The sequence below is a fragment of the Charadrius vociferus genome, unplaced genomic scaffold, assembly GCF_000708025.1.
Source record: "Charadrius vociferus isolate BGI_N301 unplaced genomic scaffold, ASM70802v2 scaffold90, whole genome shotgun sequence".
NCBI classification, from domain to species: domain Eukaryota; kingdom Metazoa; phylum Chordata; class Aves; order Charadriiformes; family Charadriidae; genus Charadrius; species Charadrius vociferus.
In genome coordinates, this window is record NW_009647222.1 from 9,184,380 (window position 1) to 9,205,386 (window position 21,007).

At 39.1% G+C, this 21,007-nt stretch overlaps 1 protein-coding gene across 1 annotated transcript in view; it reads right to left on the minus strand.

The window, feature by feature from the left end:
* Positions 1-21,007, minus strand: part of SCUBE1 (signal peptide, CUB domain, EGF-like 1) — a 215,308-nt gene that overhangs the window by 68,642 nt on the left and 125,659 nt on the right. Inside the window, exon 7 of the mRNA XM_009879702.1 lies at positions 4,300-4,416. Within this exon, the coding sequence (XP_009878004.1) occupies positions 4,300-4,416 (117 nt within the window). The remainder of the gene's footprint in view (positions 1-4,299; positions 4,417-21,007) is intronic.

The window sequence follows — 21,007 nt, forward strand, 5'->3', positions numbered from 1 at the left end:
CAGGAAGGATGCACAGAAACCAACAAGCAAGGGAGCCAGGGATCACAGAACCCCTGATATGCACAATACAGAGGATATTAAAAAGTGGGCAGGAGGCAATAAGCAATAAGCATCCCGGGCCACTATGTCTTTTTAATCTTCTGGCTCCCTCTTTCTGTCCATTAGCTGACTTCTGTGGGATGACTTGGTAGGCATTTAAGGAAGTGAACTACACTGTTTTGTCATGTGCAGCACAATAACTGACAGCATCAAATGAACTCATCATCAAGCTGCGATCACCCAGTTACAATGGTAGGAGAAATTAAATAGCATTAATTAGAGGGAGAATATGAAACTCTTTCTGCCTGGGATGTGTCTCATCTTTTAGCTGACAAAAGCCTCAATAGTTTGGCTTATTAAGAGCCAAGTTGATAGGAAGGCTGAAGGGAAAAAAGGATTCTCCATTGTGTGCCAACCCAGCTGAGGGAAGACTTGAGTTTGACACTGACGTTTAAAGAACAGCAAAACATTAATGAATTTTTATCCCAGCCACCATTAACACATCTGAAGGTCCCTCTAACAGCATTTTTGTCCCACAGACAGCATTTTTGCTGTTATTTCACTACGAGATTGGGTAAGTAATATATGCAAGGAAGAAAGAATCAGAGATAAAAAAGATTTTTTCAGCTTCTAGAAACCAAAACAATTTTCTGCTACAGTAGTCTTCCTACTGGCTATGCAGCTACCTGTACATATTACATGTTAAAGCTTTCTCCACAACATTTTTTTTTTTCTTATTTTATTGACATTTGATATAAACCAGACTGTACTCTGCATTAACAAAAGGAGCTCGATTCTTTGAGGTACAATGAACTCATTTCCCACTGAGCCTGTGAAAGAGGTCGACATGAAAAACGATTAAAGGTAGGTCCCTCTTATTACTTGGAAATTGCTTTCCTCCATTCTCTGATACATTGGGAAAGGGCCAGGAGAAATACCACAGTTTCAGTCCTGGCTCAGTTCAGTACTCTGTGATTTGAATCCACCCCAGCTTTTATGATAGAACTATAGAATATGAAATAATGATATTGCAAACAAAGCATAGAACAATTGCTTACATTTAATAGGGTTTATTTGCCTTCTTTTGGCAAATAAAGCATGTTTGCATATACTCTTCCTTAAAAAATTGCCTTTCCTTTTGCATGTATACTTACCTTTTTTCTACACTGTTAATGAAACACCAAACTACTAAACAAAGACCTGTGAACGTTTTGGACAGTAAACTCTTTTTGCCATTACATGTCTGTACAATGCCTAAACCAGATTAGTCCTGATTTTTTGAGCAGAACCATCTAGGAATTTTTGTTATTTCAAAAAATAATATGTTTATCTAGTTCATTAATTTTAAAATAAAAATATTCTTTAATTTACCTGATTCCCTTGCAAAAAATGAGGAAGAAAAGTGGCAATAAATTTCCATAAAATACCAGTATGGTAAAAGTGCACTATTGAGAAAATCACCTACAAGTGAGGTAGAATTAAAGATTAATGAATTACACAATGTCCACCTTGGAGCATTCAAAAGTTCAGATGTTTCTTTGAGTCCTATTTAAGCCTCTTGAATCTAAGCAACTACAAAACTTCAAATAGTAGCTTCACTATGTAAAATGTCTTAGAGAGCAAGATGCCAAAATGGACTGAAAAATCATAGACTTTCCAATAAAAACATTCTTTTTGGTCAACATTATTTGCTAAATTCAACCTAAACATATTAATAATTTTGCTGAAACCACAAGTGCATTTTTTGGTTAATATATTAATTATCCCTCCAATTTCTCTCAGCTTTTCTTACGTGGCCTGTCTCTCTACTTTCCTTTAATAGATAATGGCCTATCTTTCTCCCACATTTAGAAATATAACCTCTTTTAAAATGATGGTTCTATGAAAAACCTCACTTGGAGCTGCTGTGACACAACGCACTTGAAAACTCTGCCCGAGAAAGACAGGATGTGACAGCTGCATGTCCCCTGAAGATGCTCTAAAGTGCATCCAATATATTATCCATTGCTCTTACCCCACAGGTTAATGTTACAGCTAGAGGGAACAATGAACTGTATATATGAGAAACTGTGGGCCAGTCAAATCAAGGTGAGTAAAGAGAAAAAAAAATCAAAGGAGAAAACTTGAGCTGATCACTCTTTTCTTCTGTTTCCTATAGAAGTCGGAGGAAGTAGTATGTACACACTGAATTCCCCCAGCCCAGCATTTTCCAGGCTTTACCTATAAGCAAGACAAGCTGAGAAGGCCTCAATGCCACTCCACCAAAATGCTCCCTTTTTCACTCAGAAGATGTAAATCTTAGACAGCAGCCTTGACTGAGGACTGCCTGTGAAAGCTACGGAAGAAGCCTCACTGGTCTAAGTGCAGGATCCTTCAGGCACAGATTTACATTGGAAGTTACTTTAGCTTCAGGGAAGCAGAATCTAGCCCAGAAATCTCCCAGTGCAATACGTTAGATAAATATTATTAATTACAGTTAAATTAAATGCAAAACATATATTTTACCATTTTATGATGAAGAGTATTTCCTAAAATGTCAACAAAGGTTAAAAAGAAATGGCCTGGTTGGTTTGTTAAACCATGTGAGTTAATTTCCAGTTGCTGCTTATTTTAAGAAAGTAAGAAAGAATCTGCAGTATCATAAAAATACAGATTCTGTTTCTTATATTTTCTTCTCATAAAAAAGGAGAAAAGAAAAAATGTAAAAGAGCTTAGAGCTAGGGTATTTGGTTTGAGGATCAGTTGGATATTTCGATTTTGTCTGTAGCACAAATTATAGACTTGATTATTATATAAATATTGTTTCATATTAGTTCTATGCCCCAAATTCTAAATTTAGAATTAATCTTTTTTTTCATGATATAGTTTCAATAATAAACATTATGATCAAGCCTAGGTGTATGTTACAGTATTAAAATGCCTCCCTTTCAAGCACTCGGTGGAATCACTGTTACTGCTCTGCTACGACTTAGCTAGTCTGCCTGTAAAAATGAAGATTTATTTTTATGTGGCTTGAACTAAAACAACTGATTTTTGATGTGTGCTCACCCTTAACTATTACCATTGTGTGCAACAGCAGTTTAAATGTTTTATTTTCAAATAAACAGGCAAATGGGCTGTTATTTCTATAAATACTAACAGGATCATGCCCAAGCACAGAGATTTTTCAGCCTGGAGCAAGAGGAAACCACACATTTTCTGTTTATTTTTGTGGGTTTTACTATTTTAAGTAACATCAAGGCCTGGACTGAAGATATTCTGACATTTCTGGTTACTTTGAAGGAAAAAAGTCCCAACAGTTTCTTAGCAAGTTAGGTGAACTTATGCTACGTCACTGAGCGATAAAAAAGTATTCTCTGTGACGACAATATATGCAATGTCCTCCTGGATGTCCATCACCAAGTCTCTTGCAATGAAGCTCAAAAGAAATACATAGGAAGACGGGAAAAGGGTGGATGGAGGGCCTGGTCCTACTAACATGTATCCAAATCTACTCACATGCATAGTGGCATTAAGTGTGATTCTGCAGGGATATCTGAGAACTGTCCCTTTTGCCTTAACTGAGAACAGATGTTGACAGTGATATCAGATGCTCTTTTCTTTTCTCTCTTCCCCTGACCTCAGTTTTAATACACTCACGAAGGACAAAATGCCAAGGTTCTTGCGCTGCCTTTGGAACAGTAAAATCCGAGCATCAGCTGTACAGTTTAGACCTGTGCACTAGTAAATGTTGTTTTGGTTTTTCTTTCTAGGTGGCTACCTATGTTTTGAATGGGCAGAAATGGACAATTGTCTGGGGTTTTTTTTGAGCAATACTTCTGCATCTTTTGCTTGGCTTCACTTAGTAATAACCAACTGATTATCTGCAGGTAACAAAGTACTGGTTGAGAATTTTAACTTGCTTTTTGAATAGAGAAATTCAGACACAATTAGTTGTACAAGAGTATCAGACTGTCCTTTGAAACTGAAGGCTTTCTGCAGCCCAGAGTCGTTCCTCTAAATCTCTGGTCAGTTTGAAACAGTTTGACCTCTGTACCTCATTTCTTTGCAGTAATAAAACCCTCTAATAAATAGAGAGAAAAATGACTGAAATAGGTAAATACAGAAAAATTAGGGAAGGAGAAAGGCAATGAACTCAATTGCAATTACTATGCCAGTATTGCCCTAACTTAAAAGTATTGATTAAATAACTGAGTATTTACATCTTGTACTGGAACCACTGAAGGCAAACGATGCATTGCAAAGCAAACAGAAGCTGACCTTTGCACGTTTTCCCATCAGGCTGCAGGGTAAATCCAACTGGGCAACTGCATCGTACCCCTGTCGCGGTATCCTTGCAAGTCCGATCACAGCCTCCATTATTGACAGCACATGTTTCTGCAGAATGAAAGAGAAAGAGAGAGAGAGAGAGGGAGAAAGGGAGTGTAATGAAATGTTCTGGGGGAGGGGAGAGGCACCGACTCTTTGGGGGAATATTACAACATTGTGAAAGCAATCTAAGTTTAAGCAAGCCAACTGAAGCAAGCTCTCAAGGTCATCCGGGCCCAAGTACTGGTTTTGACTAGTAAATCATTTCCACAAGTCATGATTTCTTTCTCCCCCCAAACTGGTGTTTTTATTTATTATATTTAGTTAGTGCTTTTGAACTGTCTTACACAATAGGATGGGTTATTACATATGAAACAAGTTTAAAAAGAAAAAAAAGTGATTGCCTTTAAAAGCAGAACCAAACATTCAGTCTGTTTCGTATCAGTCAATGTCTAGCCAAGGCTTTTTAAGGTTCATTTTTTTAAGTGATGTTATAGGCACAATGAACTTTAAAAAGCAGTAGAAAGCAAAGCAGAGTGCTAGACTCAGAACCGAGAATTTAAAATCCTTAGTTAAGAAAGAGTTAATGGAAAATGAACTACATATATCACTTTGACAAGAATCTACATGCCCAATCTGTTCTTACTGAACTACAAGCAAAAGGCATCTGGGTTTTGTCCACTTAAAGCTTTTTGCAAATTGAAAGGAGTTTGGAGTGGGTGGGAGGGCATAATTGAGGTCACTGAACCCATTCCAAGCTGTGTCATTGAAATTTCCCAGTGCTTGTAGTATGTAGAAGGGTGGCTGGGCAAACACAGGCAAGAGAAAGCTGCAATACTTTGGAGCTTTTACAACAGTGGGCAATGACTATTAGGTACCACTACATTAAAAAAAAATATCTTCAACTTCATTACAGAAAAAGCAAAAACCTCTGTTACTCATGTGTGCACATGCGCACACCATACACATACATACACACACATACCCACACACACATCCATAAAATAGATAAAAGGCAAGTGAAATGATTAACTTTGCTTTGATCCAGAGAATAGAGTGGATGTAAGGATGCCAATTTAGCACGTCAGTTTGAACGGTGCATTTATCTGAAAAGTATTTACTTCAGAGAGCAAGTCCTTTTAATAGTATCTTTTTCAGTTGCTCTGGCTTTGATTAAATTAAAATACCCCCCTGCCCCTCAAGACTGCCATTATTCTACTCAGCTCACCTCATTCTGGCTTTCCCTAAAGAGGCTTTGTCATTACTTACTCAGATTTACAGACTCCTATTGCTGAATATTCACAGTCTGTGTCACAATTGTACCCTGTGGACAAGGTCTGACAATAAGCTATAGGATATGCTAATCGTGAATTGCCTTAGAACAGTACATTGATCAAAAATTATTTACACAGAACAGAAAAGGCTTTATCTTTCAATTGACTAGTACTAAAAGATTTTTATTTTAAAGTAGCCTCTGCTAATGCCCTCAAGGTGAACTTAGACTGGCCTTTTGGAGGGACTTCACTGCTTCAAAATAAAAGAAAAAAAGTGTAGCTTTTTCTTCCTTTTGCACAGACCTCTTGCACAGACCTCTACATCACTTGTGGAATAAGCTGCTGGCACTTATGAAAAATCTGAAAGCAAGGGGTTGGGGCACACAGGCATTAACAGCACAGGACAGAACTCTGCCGTCCGTACACATTCACACATGTTTTACTAGAGAGATTTTAAATTTTTTATGCCATGTGTGCTATGTTATAACATCACGGAGAAAAAGCAATCAGTATACAAATGGATTTGCCTATAACTGCCAGCAACCACAGCTAACAAATGGGTTGACACATTTTCTGGAACAGCTTTCTGAAAATGGAGTTGAGTCTGCAACTCCTTATTTTCAGGCGGAGACCTTGCTTGCCTTAGGTACAACTTGCAGAACCTGAACCTGACTGTTTAAGTAATATAGTTCTGATTTTCATTTACTCCCCTAGGAAGGACTATTTCATAGACTTAAGAGACTGACACTGCTGCTTGAAGAATTTTTCTGTGAATGACAATGCTGGCATTTCCATTTATATGTGAATGTATGTGTGTGTCCTCATAGGCCAACTTATCAAATGATTATATGTTTCAGAGAAGGGAAAAAGTTTCAGGTCATTTAAAACTTTTTTACTTGTGTACAGTTTAATGGTAGGATGATTTTCCAGGAGTAAAGAGTTAAGGTTAAAAAAACAGGAAAAAGTGCTGAAGATGTACGTTTGGCATGGCACTGCAAAGAGCAGTAAATCTTACGTTAGCAGATTAACTTTGGCATATGAAGAGTCCTTTATTGCAGTTCATCAACACGAGATGAACATAAGCAGTAATATTTCTGCTTTCTGGATGACATCCAGTGAAAATGAATAGACACAACAATTTTTTTTTCCCATGGCATGGATGACTGGATCTATAGGGTAAGGGTCATTCAGTGAACAAGAGTTATTTCTATGTATAAATAGAGGGAATCAAGCCAGCTTTTCTTATTTTCACAGAGATTTAGTAAAACAAACCAAAAAGGATAAATACCCTTCAACTTTCCTAGTGACTCTGACTTTAATACATGACGACCTTTAACAGAATGAAGATCCAAGTGAGCAAGAGGACATCTGACAGTACCTCTACCATTTTGGATAATCGGAGAGATGTACTGATGAAATTCTTTAAACTCAAGGTCATGAGAAAACATTGGTAAAAGAAAGCAAACATGAATAGCAGAATGTGGGAAAGAGGTATTATGAGCTACATCAAATAGAATAGCTGAGGCTCATATACAGCATAAACCAAAGTGTGTCACCACCTGTGTTTCTGTTAGAAATTACTTCAACTCATTCTTCACCTCACTACTATCAAACTTTAGTATATATTTGAAATGCAAATACAAGTTTTAGGACTCAAATAAAGAGCAGAAGCAAATTACTTATTTCCAAGCTACCACATTGAAGAAGCTATACTTATATGTAAGGAAAAGAACAGATGTTCAAAATTTGATTCAGATCTTCATGGTGATATTGATCCTACAGATAATTTTCCAGTGTTTTTTTTCTCTGCGAAAGACAACCTCAGCATATTTATTCATCTTGTTTTGTTTTGTATTGTTTCAGACTTTTTGGCATGTTTCTGATGTTTTTTGTTTTGGTGAGGGAGCAGAAAAAGAACTGGAAGACACAAATAAAGCAGTGTCATGTAACTGATATTTAGATTCCTTCTGAATTATGATAAAGCTCATCATTTGAAACTATTAGACTTTACTGCAAATTTAAAGTGATGTTTGCAGCCCCACTTACATCCTTATGGAATTCCCACCTGAAAACTCAGTCAGAAACAGGGATCTAAAGAAATGGACATCTATTTACATAAGGCAGTCCGGGACAGCTTACATTGTGTTTTTCCACTGTAAGCTCCTATCCCTGGAACAATCTCTCATGTATCTTCTCCCTGGATCTATAGACAAGAAGTAACCAAAATCATTACCAACATCATATACTTATGGTTTACTCAATTAGGATATTTATTGTTTTCACAATAGTTCACTGCACTATGGGATACACACTGCTTCTGGATATTAAAATATCCTATTAAAAAGCAAAAACTTGAGCTGTCGGTTCGTCAACACTGGATCAGGAATGTTGACTAAGTTACCAAGTGGTTAAATGGGTACTCAGTCCTTTAATAAGTGACCTCAGTGTCTGCAAGGGTTTAGCAGTGAAAGATCAGCTCTCCATGTTGCAGTTCTGAAGTTTCTGAACTGAAGCAGAAGCTCTACTAGGTGGCAATAGAAACTGGCCACTTTCTTAAAAAGACGACTGACACCAGACAGGATTTATTTGGCTTTGAATACTACTAAATGCCTGAAACTTAGAACACACGTGTTATGGTTTGGGAACATTTCTGAAAACTTAAATTTCAGCTTCTTTTATGAAACAGGTAAACATTACCATTCAGAATGTAAGCTTTTATTCAAATCTGTTTTTTTGGAAGTGGCCAATTATTTCATAAAGCCATTGAAAGCCTAAAAGACAGGTGTCTCCAAAATCTGCCTCCAACTATTGTGACTTCATTTTATCTCTATGATCAAAAGAGCATGATATGATTTTAAGGGTATTGATCAAAATCAGACAAATCCTGGAATCTTTATTATTCACTTTGGCAGCCTGGGTCAATTTGAACTAAAATCCAAAAGAATGTTTTAGGAACTGAGATATGGTGCAAAGCAGAACAAACTTATATAGGTCTACGGGACTAGAAGGGATACATCTGAAGATCACACAGTAATATATTTTTTAGTGAGGTCACTCTCTATAATCTTTGATAAGTCATGAGGACAGGGTAGGGTTCCTGATGACTGGACAAGATAAACATCAAGAAGGGCAAGAGGGGGGATCTGGTGAACTAGCGGCCAGCCAGCCTCACATCAGATCCCCATAAGTTTATGGAGCAAATCATCCTGGAAGCCATTTACAAGCACATGAAAGACAAGAAGATGATTAGGAATGGCTGGCGTTGACTTACCGAGGGCAAATTATGCCTGATTAATCCAGCTGCTTTATACAATGACACGACTTACACTGTGGTAAGGGGAGAGCTGTGGATGTTTTACACCTTAAGTTTAGCATGTGCTTTGATGTGGTCTTCCATAGTATCCTTATGGCCACCGTGGTGAGAGACAGACTGGATAGGTGGATAATATAGGCAGTTGAAAATTGGCTGGACAGCTGGACTCAAGGGACTGAATCAGTGGTACGACTCCAACTGGCAATCTGTCACTAGAGCTATCCCTGGGCCTCAGCTAGTGATATTAAGACTAATACTACCTAATGTCTCCACTAGCAACCTGGACTACGGGATGGATGGCATTTTCTGCAAATTTGCGGTTGACACCAAATTCAGGGAGTTTTCAATACACCAGAGAGCTGGGCTGCTATTCAGAGGGGCCTTAACAGGTTGGAAAAAATGGCCTGAGGGGAACGTTACAAGCTTCAAGGAAGGCAAACCCAAGTCCTGCGTATGGGATGGAATAATCCCATACAACAGAACAGGTTTAGAATCAATGGCTAGAAAGCATTTTCAGAGAAAAAAAATGGGGTCCCAGGTGGACAAGTTAAATGAAAATCAGCAGTGTTTCCTTAAGGCGAAGAAGGCCAACAACAACCTGGCTTGTATTATAAGAGTACAAACAGAAAATCAAGAGAAGTGACCCTACCCTGCTATTTGGTGCTTTCAGTAACAACATCTGGAGCGCTGTGTCCAGTTCTGGGCACTCCACTGCAACAAAGACATGGACGTACTAGAGCAAAGTGAGTGGGAGTCTGCCAAGATCATGTTTAGGGGGCTGGAGCACATGACGAGGCTGAGAAGCTGAGAGCTGTTCAGCCTTAACAAGAGAATGCTCAGAGGAGATCTTATTTCTGTCTACAGCTAACTAATGGAACAATATAAAGAAGATGGAACAAGACATTTCTTGAAGGTGCACAGTGGAAGGACAAGAGGCAACAAACAGAAGTTAGAATATGGGAAATTCCAGTTTGATACAAAGTAAAAATTTTTCACCATGAGAGTGGTCAAACACAGGAATAGGTTCACAGGGAGGCTGTAAAATGTATGTCCTTGGAGGTATTCAAAACTCAACGGACATGGCCCTGAGCGACCTGGTATAGTTGTCCTTTCTTTGAGCAGGAGGTTGGATTACATGAACTCCAGAGATCCCTTCCAACTTATGAGTCTCTTATTCAATGAAATTGATTCACATATCCTACGGAGACTAAAGAATCTGAGTTTCACTTTTACTTTGTTTCTGATAAAGAATACTGGAGGGGAAGAGGGAGAAGGGAAGTACCATAAACACAGCAAGCAGCATGTCAAATTCAAGGGCATGGTTCATGTCTACTCAGTATCCTCTTCAAGCTCAAGATCTCTTTGGAACCTGATACGTTCATATCGCTGATACATATCTGACACATTTAGTATGCCAATGATACTAAACTAGGAGGAGCTGTGGACTCTCAAGGGTAGAGGCCTTACAGAGGCATTGGGATAGACTACAGACCTGGGCAATCACCAACTGTATGAAATTTAACAGGAGCACATGCCAGATTCTGCATCTGGGATGAGGTCATCCTGCTTATGCATACAAACTGGGGGACAAGAGGATGGAAAGCAGCCCTGAGGAAAGAGATCTGGGGGTGTGGCTGGATGGCAAGTTGAATATGAGTCAACAGGGTGCCCTGGCAGCCAAAAGGGCCAATTGTGTCCTGGGGTGCATCAAGCACAGCATAGCTAGCCAGTCAAGGGAGGCGATTGTCCCACTCCACACTGCACTGGTGCAGCCCCACCTTGAGTACTGTATGCAGTTTTGGGCGCCTCAGCATAAGGAAGACATCAAACTATTAGAGTGTGTCCAGAGGAGGGTGAACAAGATGGTGAAAGGTCTCAAGGGCAAGACTTAGGAGGAGCAGCTGAGGTTACTTGGCATGTTCAGCTTGGAGAAGGCTGAGGGGTGACCTCATGGCAGTCTACAACTTCCTCAAGGGGGGCAGCGGTGGGGGAGGTGCTGATCTCCTCTCTCCAGTGATGAGTGATGACACACGAGGAAATGGTATGAAGCTGTATCAGGAGAAGTTCAGATTAGACATTAGGAAAAGGTTCTCCACTGAAAGGGTGGTTGGTCAGTGGAACAGACTGCCCGGGGAAGTGGTCACAAGCCTGTCACAGTTCCAGGAGCATCTGGACAACACTCTTAGGGATATGGATTAGTGTTAGGTAGTCTTGCGAGGAGCAGGGAGTTGGACTCGATGACAATAAAGATGACCCATAAAGTAAGGTCCCTTCCAACTTGAGATACTGTATGATTCTATGATTCTATGTTATTTCCAATAGGAAATGCTTATGTTTGGAAACTTGGAGCATGGAAGTAGAGACTTAAATTTCTTCCCTAGCTTCCCGTAAGCTGCTATGGCACCCTTGGCAAATTACTCACGCTGGAGCTCACAAGAAATTTTGTGACATACTGGTCTCCTCATTTAAAATAGATGCAGTATTTCCTATACTCATAAGTTCTTTTGAAATTTGTTAGCACACATGCTCATACATATAAAATAGCATTGTTTTTATTACTACTGATATAACTGAAATTAAAAGCAAAACTTGACACTCCCCACTCTTAATTTACTTTTTTCTCTGATTATATTTATTCCTCTCTAAATGTAACTTTTTACAGGGATAAGAGAATTTCATCTTTTCTATTGACTCTTAAATTCCTTTAGATTAGCATAATACGCAACAGGATTAATACGAAAAAACATTATGTAACACACAGGCTGGTGTCTCTGTTTTGTCATAACGAAGGTCAGTCATTTTGGATGGGCTTTAATTATGTTCTACTTAAAAAAAAAAAAAATCCCATAAACTCTGCAATGTGTTCATACACCTGCACCTACATGCAAAACTCTGCTTGCCCAGTCTCAGACAACCTGCTAAAACATTTGATATACTGTTCAGTGTGATAAAAATTTGCTTAAGATAACATAAATTTTCGTATTATTCTCTTAAAGATAAAAAGATTAAAAAAACCCTAAATACACTGTACATTGGTATAAAGAATAGAAAGGACGAGTAACAAGTGATCAATAATGTTTTTAAGAAAACCTAAAACAAAATAAGCTGCTTTGGGTGGTAGGCAAGAAATTAATTTCAGAAAGAGGCAAGCACTCTCTTTGCACTGTAAAGGTGTAATCCTGCCCATCACACAAAAAGGCTGAGCCAGCTGGCAGTCAAAAAGAGCCCTCAGGAAAAGATGCTGAATGTAACTTGGGCTTGTACTCTTACTGTCTAAAAGCACAAATGCCATTTTGCAGTCACTGCGCCATTGTGCAGGCCACTCAGACACCAGCCAATATGTAGTTTATTTCTACTGTGTTGACCTGTGCTGCTGTATCCTGAGCAAGATATAACACAGAGGAGTGGTATGTGGACCTCTGTATGAAGGAGGATAATCTTAATTCATGTTATGCCCACAACGTATAAAAAGTACAGAAATACTACACTATTGATCAATGTCACTTCTCTTTGATCAATATGCATCTCTGTCATGAACAGCCTTTAAGTGACAAGGCTTGAAAGCAAAAGCAAGCCATCTAGCATCAAAAGTGTTTTCTTTGGAGATATGGATTGTGATTCTCTGATCTTTTGTTACCCAGCATGGCAGTCTGCAGTCAATAGGATCCAGAAAGCCTTATTTGTTTTCCAACTCTTGATCATAACACAATGACTGGAAAGAGCAGAGAACAACTGTAAATGAAAGAGCTGTTTTCAACAATGTGCATATAAACATGTGAAGAAGCCTTACCAGAAGACCAAAAGTGGCCAACTCTAGTGAAAACAAAAGAAATCATACATAGCCTCAAGTGAAAAAGGAGAGAAAAGCCACTTAAGTCATTACCTATGTTCAAGGAAGTCTTGCAGCAGCTGCTGTCTTGATCATCTGTCTCTTAGGAAAAGCATGAGAGGGACAGTTAATGGCACCTTCTTCTACAGAAAAAGTTGTTGGAAGAAATGAAATGAAAAAATTCTTCATAGCTAATGATGGCCACCTCCTCTGAATCAGAGAGGAAGGTTAGACTGACCTCCTGTCTTAAGGCCTTGTGCAGAGGAAAAGGATTTTTTGCCGCAACAGGTAGGTGATAAAAGATTAGGTTTGGTCACATCTGTAGGTTTATGACATCAAACTCCAGAGACAGCAAAATCTATACACTGCAAAATGTGCAGTGGGTGCCTTCTTTTCTCACTAATTAACACTAATTCATAATTAGTTTAAAGGTAATTGCTGCTGGAAACATGGAAAGGCAGGTCTGTGCTGATTCTCAAATTTAAGGGGCCATTGAGGTGTTTAATACTGTCCAAAGACACAAATTTGGGCAATGTCTTACTTTAGGAGAAAAGGGAGAAGAAGAGATAGCAGTCCCCCAAAACAAAGAATGTTTTCTAAGTTTGCCAAATTTCTGTAAACCATTTAGGCTGACATGCTAAGTACAGCTGAAAGGAAGACATTGAAGGGGAAAAATGCTTGTTTTCCCTTCCTAGTTCCTATGATTGGCCAAATGATAATGCTGACTTTAACCGGCAAGTTAAATCGAACTATCAATTCAACTGCCTTTCATTTGGAATTCATTTGCAGTAGCCTAAAGCTCACTGGGGTCAGCAGAAATAGGGTGGTTTGGCTTTGCTTCCAAAATCTGTAGCACATTAGAGAAGCTTATTTTGAGCCAACTTTTATGATGCCCAAAGAGCAATTAATGACAGACGAGTCTCAAGCTGTGAATTTAGAGTAGCTATCAGGTCCTATCAAGTAGGTCACAGCCCAGGCAAAGTTATCGGTACTTTACTACTCAGAGTATAATCATATCTACTTCTACACTTGGTCCCAATTTTACACAAGATCTGAACACAGTATCAGAATAACTGTCTTAAATTCAGGGCTCAGACACATGAGTTACATCATGTCAATCTTGATGTAACTGAAAGCTAAAGGTTGCAAGCAGAATGGCAGCTTTAGAGCACTCACTGTTTTAGCCAGTACAACTGTGAAGTATATGGATTACCCTAGACCATTTTTTCCTAATGAGGTGCCTGTGAAGTAATATTGCCTGGCAACTGCAGTGGCAAATAGGGTTAAACTACGAGCAATCTCTGTTCTTCAACAGATGTGCTGTAACTAAAGCTGTTGTAAACTGCTATTGTCTCTGAACCAAGAGATAACCTGTTTACCTGTCCTAAACACATAAAAATGAGTTGATTTGTCTGTATTTAATTCACAGTGAAATGCAAACTGACTCTCCAGGCTATGTGCACAAGGTAAGAAAACTTATATATTTGAACAAGTGAGGAAAGATTAAGGATATCTGTGAAAGCAAGTCAAATATCTGGCAATCTGTAAGTATGAATACGGCAAAGCTGAAAAATGCCCTGTTGATGTTAATCACCTTGATAGTTATCACAAGATCTGCCACTGTCTCCTCATTTGCGTGATGTCCGGCACCAATTCCCAACAGATTTTACAGTACACTGCAGCAGAAATGAAATGCAGAACTAGTCCTAGATAGTGCACACAGGATATCGATGAGTGCTATCTTAAATTAAATCTGGATTTATTTATTTAAATAAGATTTCAAAGGAAACTGCCAGGAATCGGGTGATTCTTTTAAGAGGGAAAAAAGTACATACTCATGATTGTTTTTACTGTGAGAAGGCCTAATCTTAAACCATTAATTGCCATCACCTGTAATGATTCTTTGCATCACTGTAGCATTTTGGAGCCCTCATAAACACCAACACCAGGACCCCATTGTGCCAGCTACTATTAAGTCACAGTTATGAAACAGTGATGATGCTAAGGTATTAGAACAGTTCTATGGGAGGGCCAGATCCTGCTCAGCTGAGTGGTAATGACTCCCTCACCTTAAAGAAAGTTGAACTCAATCAGTTTAATACAAACAGTATCTGCAATCAAATTAGCCCGTAACTTGTATCTCATCTCTCATGCTCAAAAATGCTCTTTGCTCAGTCTGGCTCAATGTAGCCTATCCTGACATCTCATCTGTTTCCTTCACGTTGGTATTGCAGCACAATCCCCACCAAACACAGCTCTTTCTGAATTCCAGGTATATGGTGGTTTTGCATTGTATACTCCTCCTCTTAACATTTATGTTATATAGGAGAATCCTACAAGATAGTTGTAACCACTAGTGGCATCACTCCAGTATGCAGGTGAACTGCATGACCGTGACTAACAACAAAGGCATCTAATTGAATAAGAATCTATCTAATTGAATAAGAAACCACTCAAAATCCCACTCAAATTTTGACCAAAATTACATAAATCCTGAAAGCCTGAAACCTGGGAAAGATTAAAACTTAATCTAGGAAAGGCGATTTAAAAAAAAAATACTCTCTTGATTATACAGATGAGCTTGCCTTTAAGTAAGAGGGAATGTGCAGTATGAGTAAAAAAGCAGTAAGACAGAGAACACATGGTAAGACTGTTGCTGCCATCCATAAAAAGAATTTTACTGCAAGTGGCCATATACTGCGGCATGCGGTATATGGCATGAGATCAGGGTACAAGGAGGGACCCAAAGGAAAACAAGCACAAGGAGAAACTAAACACACAACTAAAATATTTGAATTTTCAGTTAAATGAGAACTATGTTATTCTCATGCAAATTATGGTCTGTGATGCTGAAAGGATAGAGAAAGAGCATTCAGAAGAGTATAATGAAAGAAACAAATAGCTGTGAACAGAGGAAGGGGAAACTGAAAGAGCTTCATACTCAGGGAATGAAAAAGGTGAGACAGAAAGGGTAACTTGCAGGATGTGGAATTCTTCACTCCGTTATGCTTGTCTCCTCATTTCCTTGCAATTTCATGATTGGTAGAATTTTATTTGCATGAAAATAGGATGAGAATTCTGCACTGCCACATACGGAATGTGTGAAGAAACGACTAGGTGAATCTTGCACTGAATCATGAATCAAGCAGTTCTCATTTCAGAAAAAGTTTGATTCCTCGTCAGGGAAGACTACATATTTAGGGAATGTCACTTGATAGATTGGATCAAGTGTTTTATAAGCACCAGACGAGTCCAGTCCAGTCCCTTAAAAATAGCACTATTAGTTGTGATTGTGGTGCTTTCTCTAAATAGAGAAGCTGCATTTAAGAAAAACTGAAATACTCCGAACATTGTGAAGGAGCATTATCTCCCGACCTTGGACAAATCCTTTCATTTAAAATGGAAAAGCAAAGCAATGGGAGGTATTGGTAGGAATTCTGGATAAGGTCAGAGTCTTTATCATCAGCAAAGAAATGAAGAAAAGGGATTTTTACAGGAAATAGCACACCATTCACAAACTCAATGAATAAAACTGATGATAACTCAAGATGAAAGGATCTGCCCTTGGGAGAGAGAGAATGCATGAATGACCTCAGGGATTCCTTTCCCCTGTTTTCTATGATTTCATATAGCAAAGTAGAACTGACAGAAAGAGTTAAAGTGAGGTCTTGGTTTCACAGTTAGTAACTGAGTTAGAGATCTTCCTGGCAATACACCTGTTAATAATATGTTTTAAATGCTTTATTGATTAAAGCACAAAAAGACTGTGATACATATAGAGCAGCACACTTGGCTTTCTCGCAGTGAGTATTTCTAAGTCAGATAAAAGCCACTCAGAGAAATAAAGACATATTTTAAGTAATTTGAAAGAGTCCTAGGAGGCAGTACAGCAAAGCTAGGAACTGAAGTACATGCTGAAAAGGTGCTCTTGGCTTAAAGTGACCCTTGGTAGGCTATAACTATGATAGAAGTTAATTGCTTTGGAAGAACACTTGAAAACAAACACTAGCTTGTCCACCTCCCTCCTCTTCGAGACAGAAAACCAGGTGTAGGATCACCTGGAAACTCTCATTTCATTTTAAAAGAGAACCAAAAATGACATCTGCAGAATCCATTTTTAATTCCCATTGGAATAAAACTACCTAAGACTTCTGGACATTTTCTAATGGAAAACCGGAGTTCTTTACGCTCTTTATTTCAATGCCTTGGTAGTTAGGGCATTACCTGCCATGTTAGAAACCCAGGTCCCACTTTCTATTCTTTTATGTTTATTGAAACTGAAAAATCCCAAGCCCTTATCAGGCTATTGGTTATCAATACTGGCCCCAAGGACAGATAACTTTCATGAGTTAGTCTGACTTTACAGCCCAACATTTCCCCTGAACATGGGTGGCAAATCACCATGAAAGGGTCTTCAGTATAATTTTCTCACATTTCAAATGAATGTTCTAACCAGACTACTGTGTACATTCTATCTCCCTATTTCTGGAGATCATTCCAGGCAAAAGCACTGTGAAAAACAGTCTTCCCACAAAACTTACTTTCAAGAAAAAAGAAAGGCTTTTGCCAGAAAACTCTCATCAGATTAAAGGATTTTTTAGGTAAAGAATGCATGGCTTCAGTAAGTTCTACAGTTCTACAGCTCCTTCCTGAGCTGCAAAGGAGCTCAATATGTCTCTACCACAGAGTTCTGAAATCTATAAAATGGTGGATTTCCATATGAACTACAGAATCATTGTGTGTTTTACACAGTAATTCAAGACAGAGGTTTGAATTTGGAGAAGTTACACACAGTGAACCACCAGAGGAGAGATCTTTGGACAACTGAAAGAATGAGTGAGGAAGGTTTCCACGTTGATATGATGTCATTTCACACACAGTAGGAGAAAACCACTTTAATTATGAGACTCTGGTAATTCTAGTTAACTTTGTGGATTCTACTTTCCTATAATCGAGAAAGAGCTGTATGTCTCTGCTGAAAAGAAAATAGTGATTCAAAGAGATTAAGTCCTGAAATTCCTAACAAACAAAACACTGGAGACAACAGCTTGGGTCAGGTAGGCACAATGGACTAGAATGTCCAAAAGAACAGTTACTCTACGATTCCGAAAAACATAAGCCATACCACTCCCTTGCTCTTCTACCAAGTAGAGCCGAGTCTTCAGCAGAAAAGACTACAACCCTTGAATTTGCATCGTGTCATAGGGAGAAGTGGAAGTAAAAAGAAGACTGCATACTACACAAATTAGAAGGGTTTTTATTTGTTATTCATATGTACGTTCATACAGGGCACAGATCCTTGCAAGTTAAGACCTGAGATTTTTTAGCCTTAAGACCACACAGTCCCGTACCAACAGTTCTTCTCAGCTCTGGAATCCCGACAATTTCCAGGTGGCCTGGGAGAAAGAAGCGGAGAAGGGTGCCTGAACGAATGAATGTGCGTATGGACAATGCATCTCAAGTAAGTGACCTTGCTTTCTTCTCCCATGATTATCAGTATGAAGTCCACACACTGGATGTGTGCCCTCTGTAGTCCCTATTTTATGCAAGCTACCTGAAGGAGGATCTTGACTCATCAGAAACAGGGAATGTAGAGGACTGCTCTGCTAAGAGCTACGTAATGCCTGGAAGCCTCTGGGAGGGGCAACGACAGAAGCAAGGATGGTGCTTCAGGTGGCCTTTCTGCCTTCAACTCCTGGGGAGTATGTTCAGCTCACATCTGATGGTTCTACCTCTGCTCGTTATCAATCAAGCCTAACACAATCGCAGCGATAATCTGCGGTGGAAATAGCTATAACTAGGTACCTTCCTGCCAGTGAGGCAATCAGGAGAGGGGTGCTCCTAAAGGATCTCCTCCCAGAAAAATAAAAGTCAAAGCATGCTTGATGTCCAGGGTGAATAGGGTAGCTTAGATAATTGTGGTTTAGGAAAAAATATCATATGACTGATTACTAAGCTCAGATGACTCAAGATAATAAAGCTGGGTACCATTTTAGGTTCAAATGGGTAAATCTAACGTAGCAGGATCAGCTGTAAAGTTGTAAATCTCTCTGACTATTTGATGTAATATGCCAAAATGTTTGTCTTTGCTGCAAATGCAGTAAGTCATGATCATAAGCTCAAACTGTAAATTTGGTTTTTTTTAATACGATGTGAACAGCTCATTAAAATCCATTGTAGGTACTGAGCTAAAAATCTCCTGAAATCAAAACACCTTTGGCCAGGACAGGATAAACACAGTTACCTTGGCTGATGTTTCTAGGTACCTTAAGGAAGCACAAGCCTTGATGGAAGAGATGACCAGCACACACAGAAAGGAGTACTGGCATGTCATAAAAGCAGCCAAAGCAGGACCTGCACTTGTGATCTACTAGTCTGAACTAGCCCTGGATATCTGCAGTCATGTTTGACATCCTTGGAGTTGAACTGACAGTAGAAGTACACTTTGCAAAGCAAGCACATATTAAGGCAAAAAAACCCCATGATTCTGTCCCATACAACAGACAGTGATGTTCTCTGTCATAAGCTAATCCATGGGAGAAATACCCAAATTGTCATTGCCACAGCTCGCATCTCTAGCGATTGCTGCACAGACAAAGTGCTCTTAGTGGACTGCACACTCAGATCTCCAGGCAGGTAGCTGGGTGCTTATTATAAATGGCTGGAAGGCTACCAAAAATGGAAGAAGAGACAACTGCAGAAGTCAAATGATAAAATATAGAAAAAATACAGGGGAAATAGGGGAAAATACAGAACTAGTGAAAATACAAACTTAATCACTGGCTATATGCCATGAATACAGACAGACCAAAGCCCTGCCTGTAAGCCACTCTTAGGAAGTCAAGGATGGAATGTAATATAGGTACACATATAACATAGCCTGGCAAAGCTGGTCCTTGTTGGTGTTATTTTCCAAATGGCTTGAAGTGCTTCCTACACTACAGAAAGAATCTAGGCAGAGGTAAACTTTAGCAGTAACAAAGTGCAGGACAGTTCCAATGCACTCCACAGTTTATACAAGCACTTCAATTGACAGTAAAATAATTTGTAGGGATCTTGGGAGCCAGCTTCAAGGGAAGGTAAGAGAATAACATTCCTGTATCTGAGGTGGGCTGCAAATACCCTTATTAACAACCCAAGAAGTCAGTGTCCAATGGCAAAACCTTAAGCTGTCCTGACACACAATGAGTTGAACATGTCTTGTGAAGGAACGAATTTCAGTGTAGAGTTTGGGTTTCTGAAGACACTTGTAGTGATGGTAGTACTGCCATTTGCACCATTATCCCTGGCCTTAAACACGCAATGGAAATTACTACGCTTCCTTAAGTTCAAGATGGGCTCAATGTCCTGCTGCTCTTTGCTATACTGACAAGAACTTTGTAAAACCCCCTTCTTGAGACAAGAAGGAACCAACCTTATACCTCCCAGGGACAAAGGAAGAACATTTTATTGCCAAAGTGAGTTCTTACAACAGTGATCTCTGGAGACAATGAAAAAGGTGGATTGAAGGTGAGGGAGAGAAACATAGCCTTTGCAGTTGTTCTGAAGACACTTGCGTTCAATCCCAAATGAATCTGATTCATTTGACTACAGAAGAGTACAGGGAGGGAAATGAAACATGGTGAGAAATGGGTCAGGCTCACCTCTTCAAAAAGTGCTGATCTAAGAAACGCACTGGATAGAACATCATGGTTGCGTCGCAAAGGAACCTTAAGGTGCAGTCTAGTAAGGCCTGGGATGGTGACAACGTTGCAAGTGACTGCATTTTTAAAGACAATATAGAAAATATATGACAAATTTTCTTGGCTCTAAGAGTTGATATAAAGAGTAGCCAAAGAGCAAAGCATTACCTTTGATCAGGAGATGAGGATTTCTTGAGTCTTAAGACTAGACAATTCTGCATATCTGGTTCCTCAAAGAGGAAGTCTTCAGCTGCCTGTCACATCTTTGTAAGCAGTTGACTTACTTGTACTGAGGCAGCCCAATGACATAACTGATGCTATAAAGTCTATTTTTGTGTCCACAGAATCAAGTTCTATGTAAAAGAATGCTTCAGGATATCAACAATTGCTCTATAAAAACCCTGTAGCCTTTTCAAGTGAAAGACAGTGCCCAAGACGACAGTAATGCTAAGCCAGTGAGACTCGATAATTTACAAAATATATGAAGTGCTAGACTACTGGATTACTCATCTTTACAGTTGTAGATTGTGGGGCCACTGGACTTATGAATCCTATGCAGGGC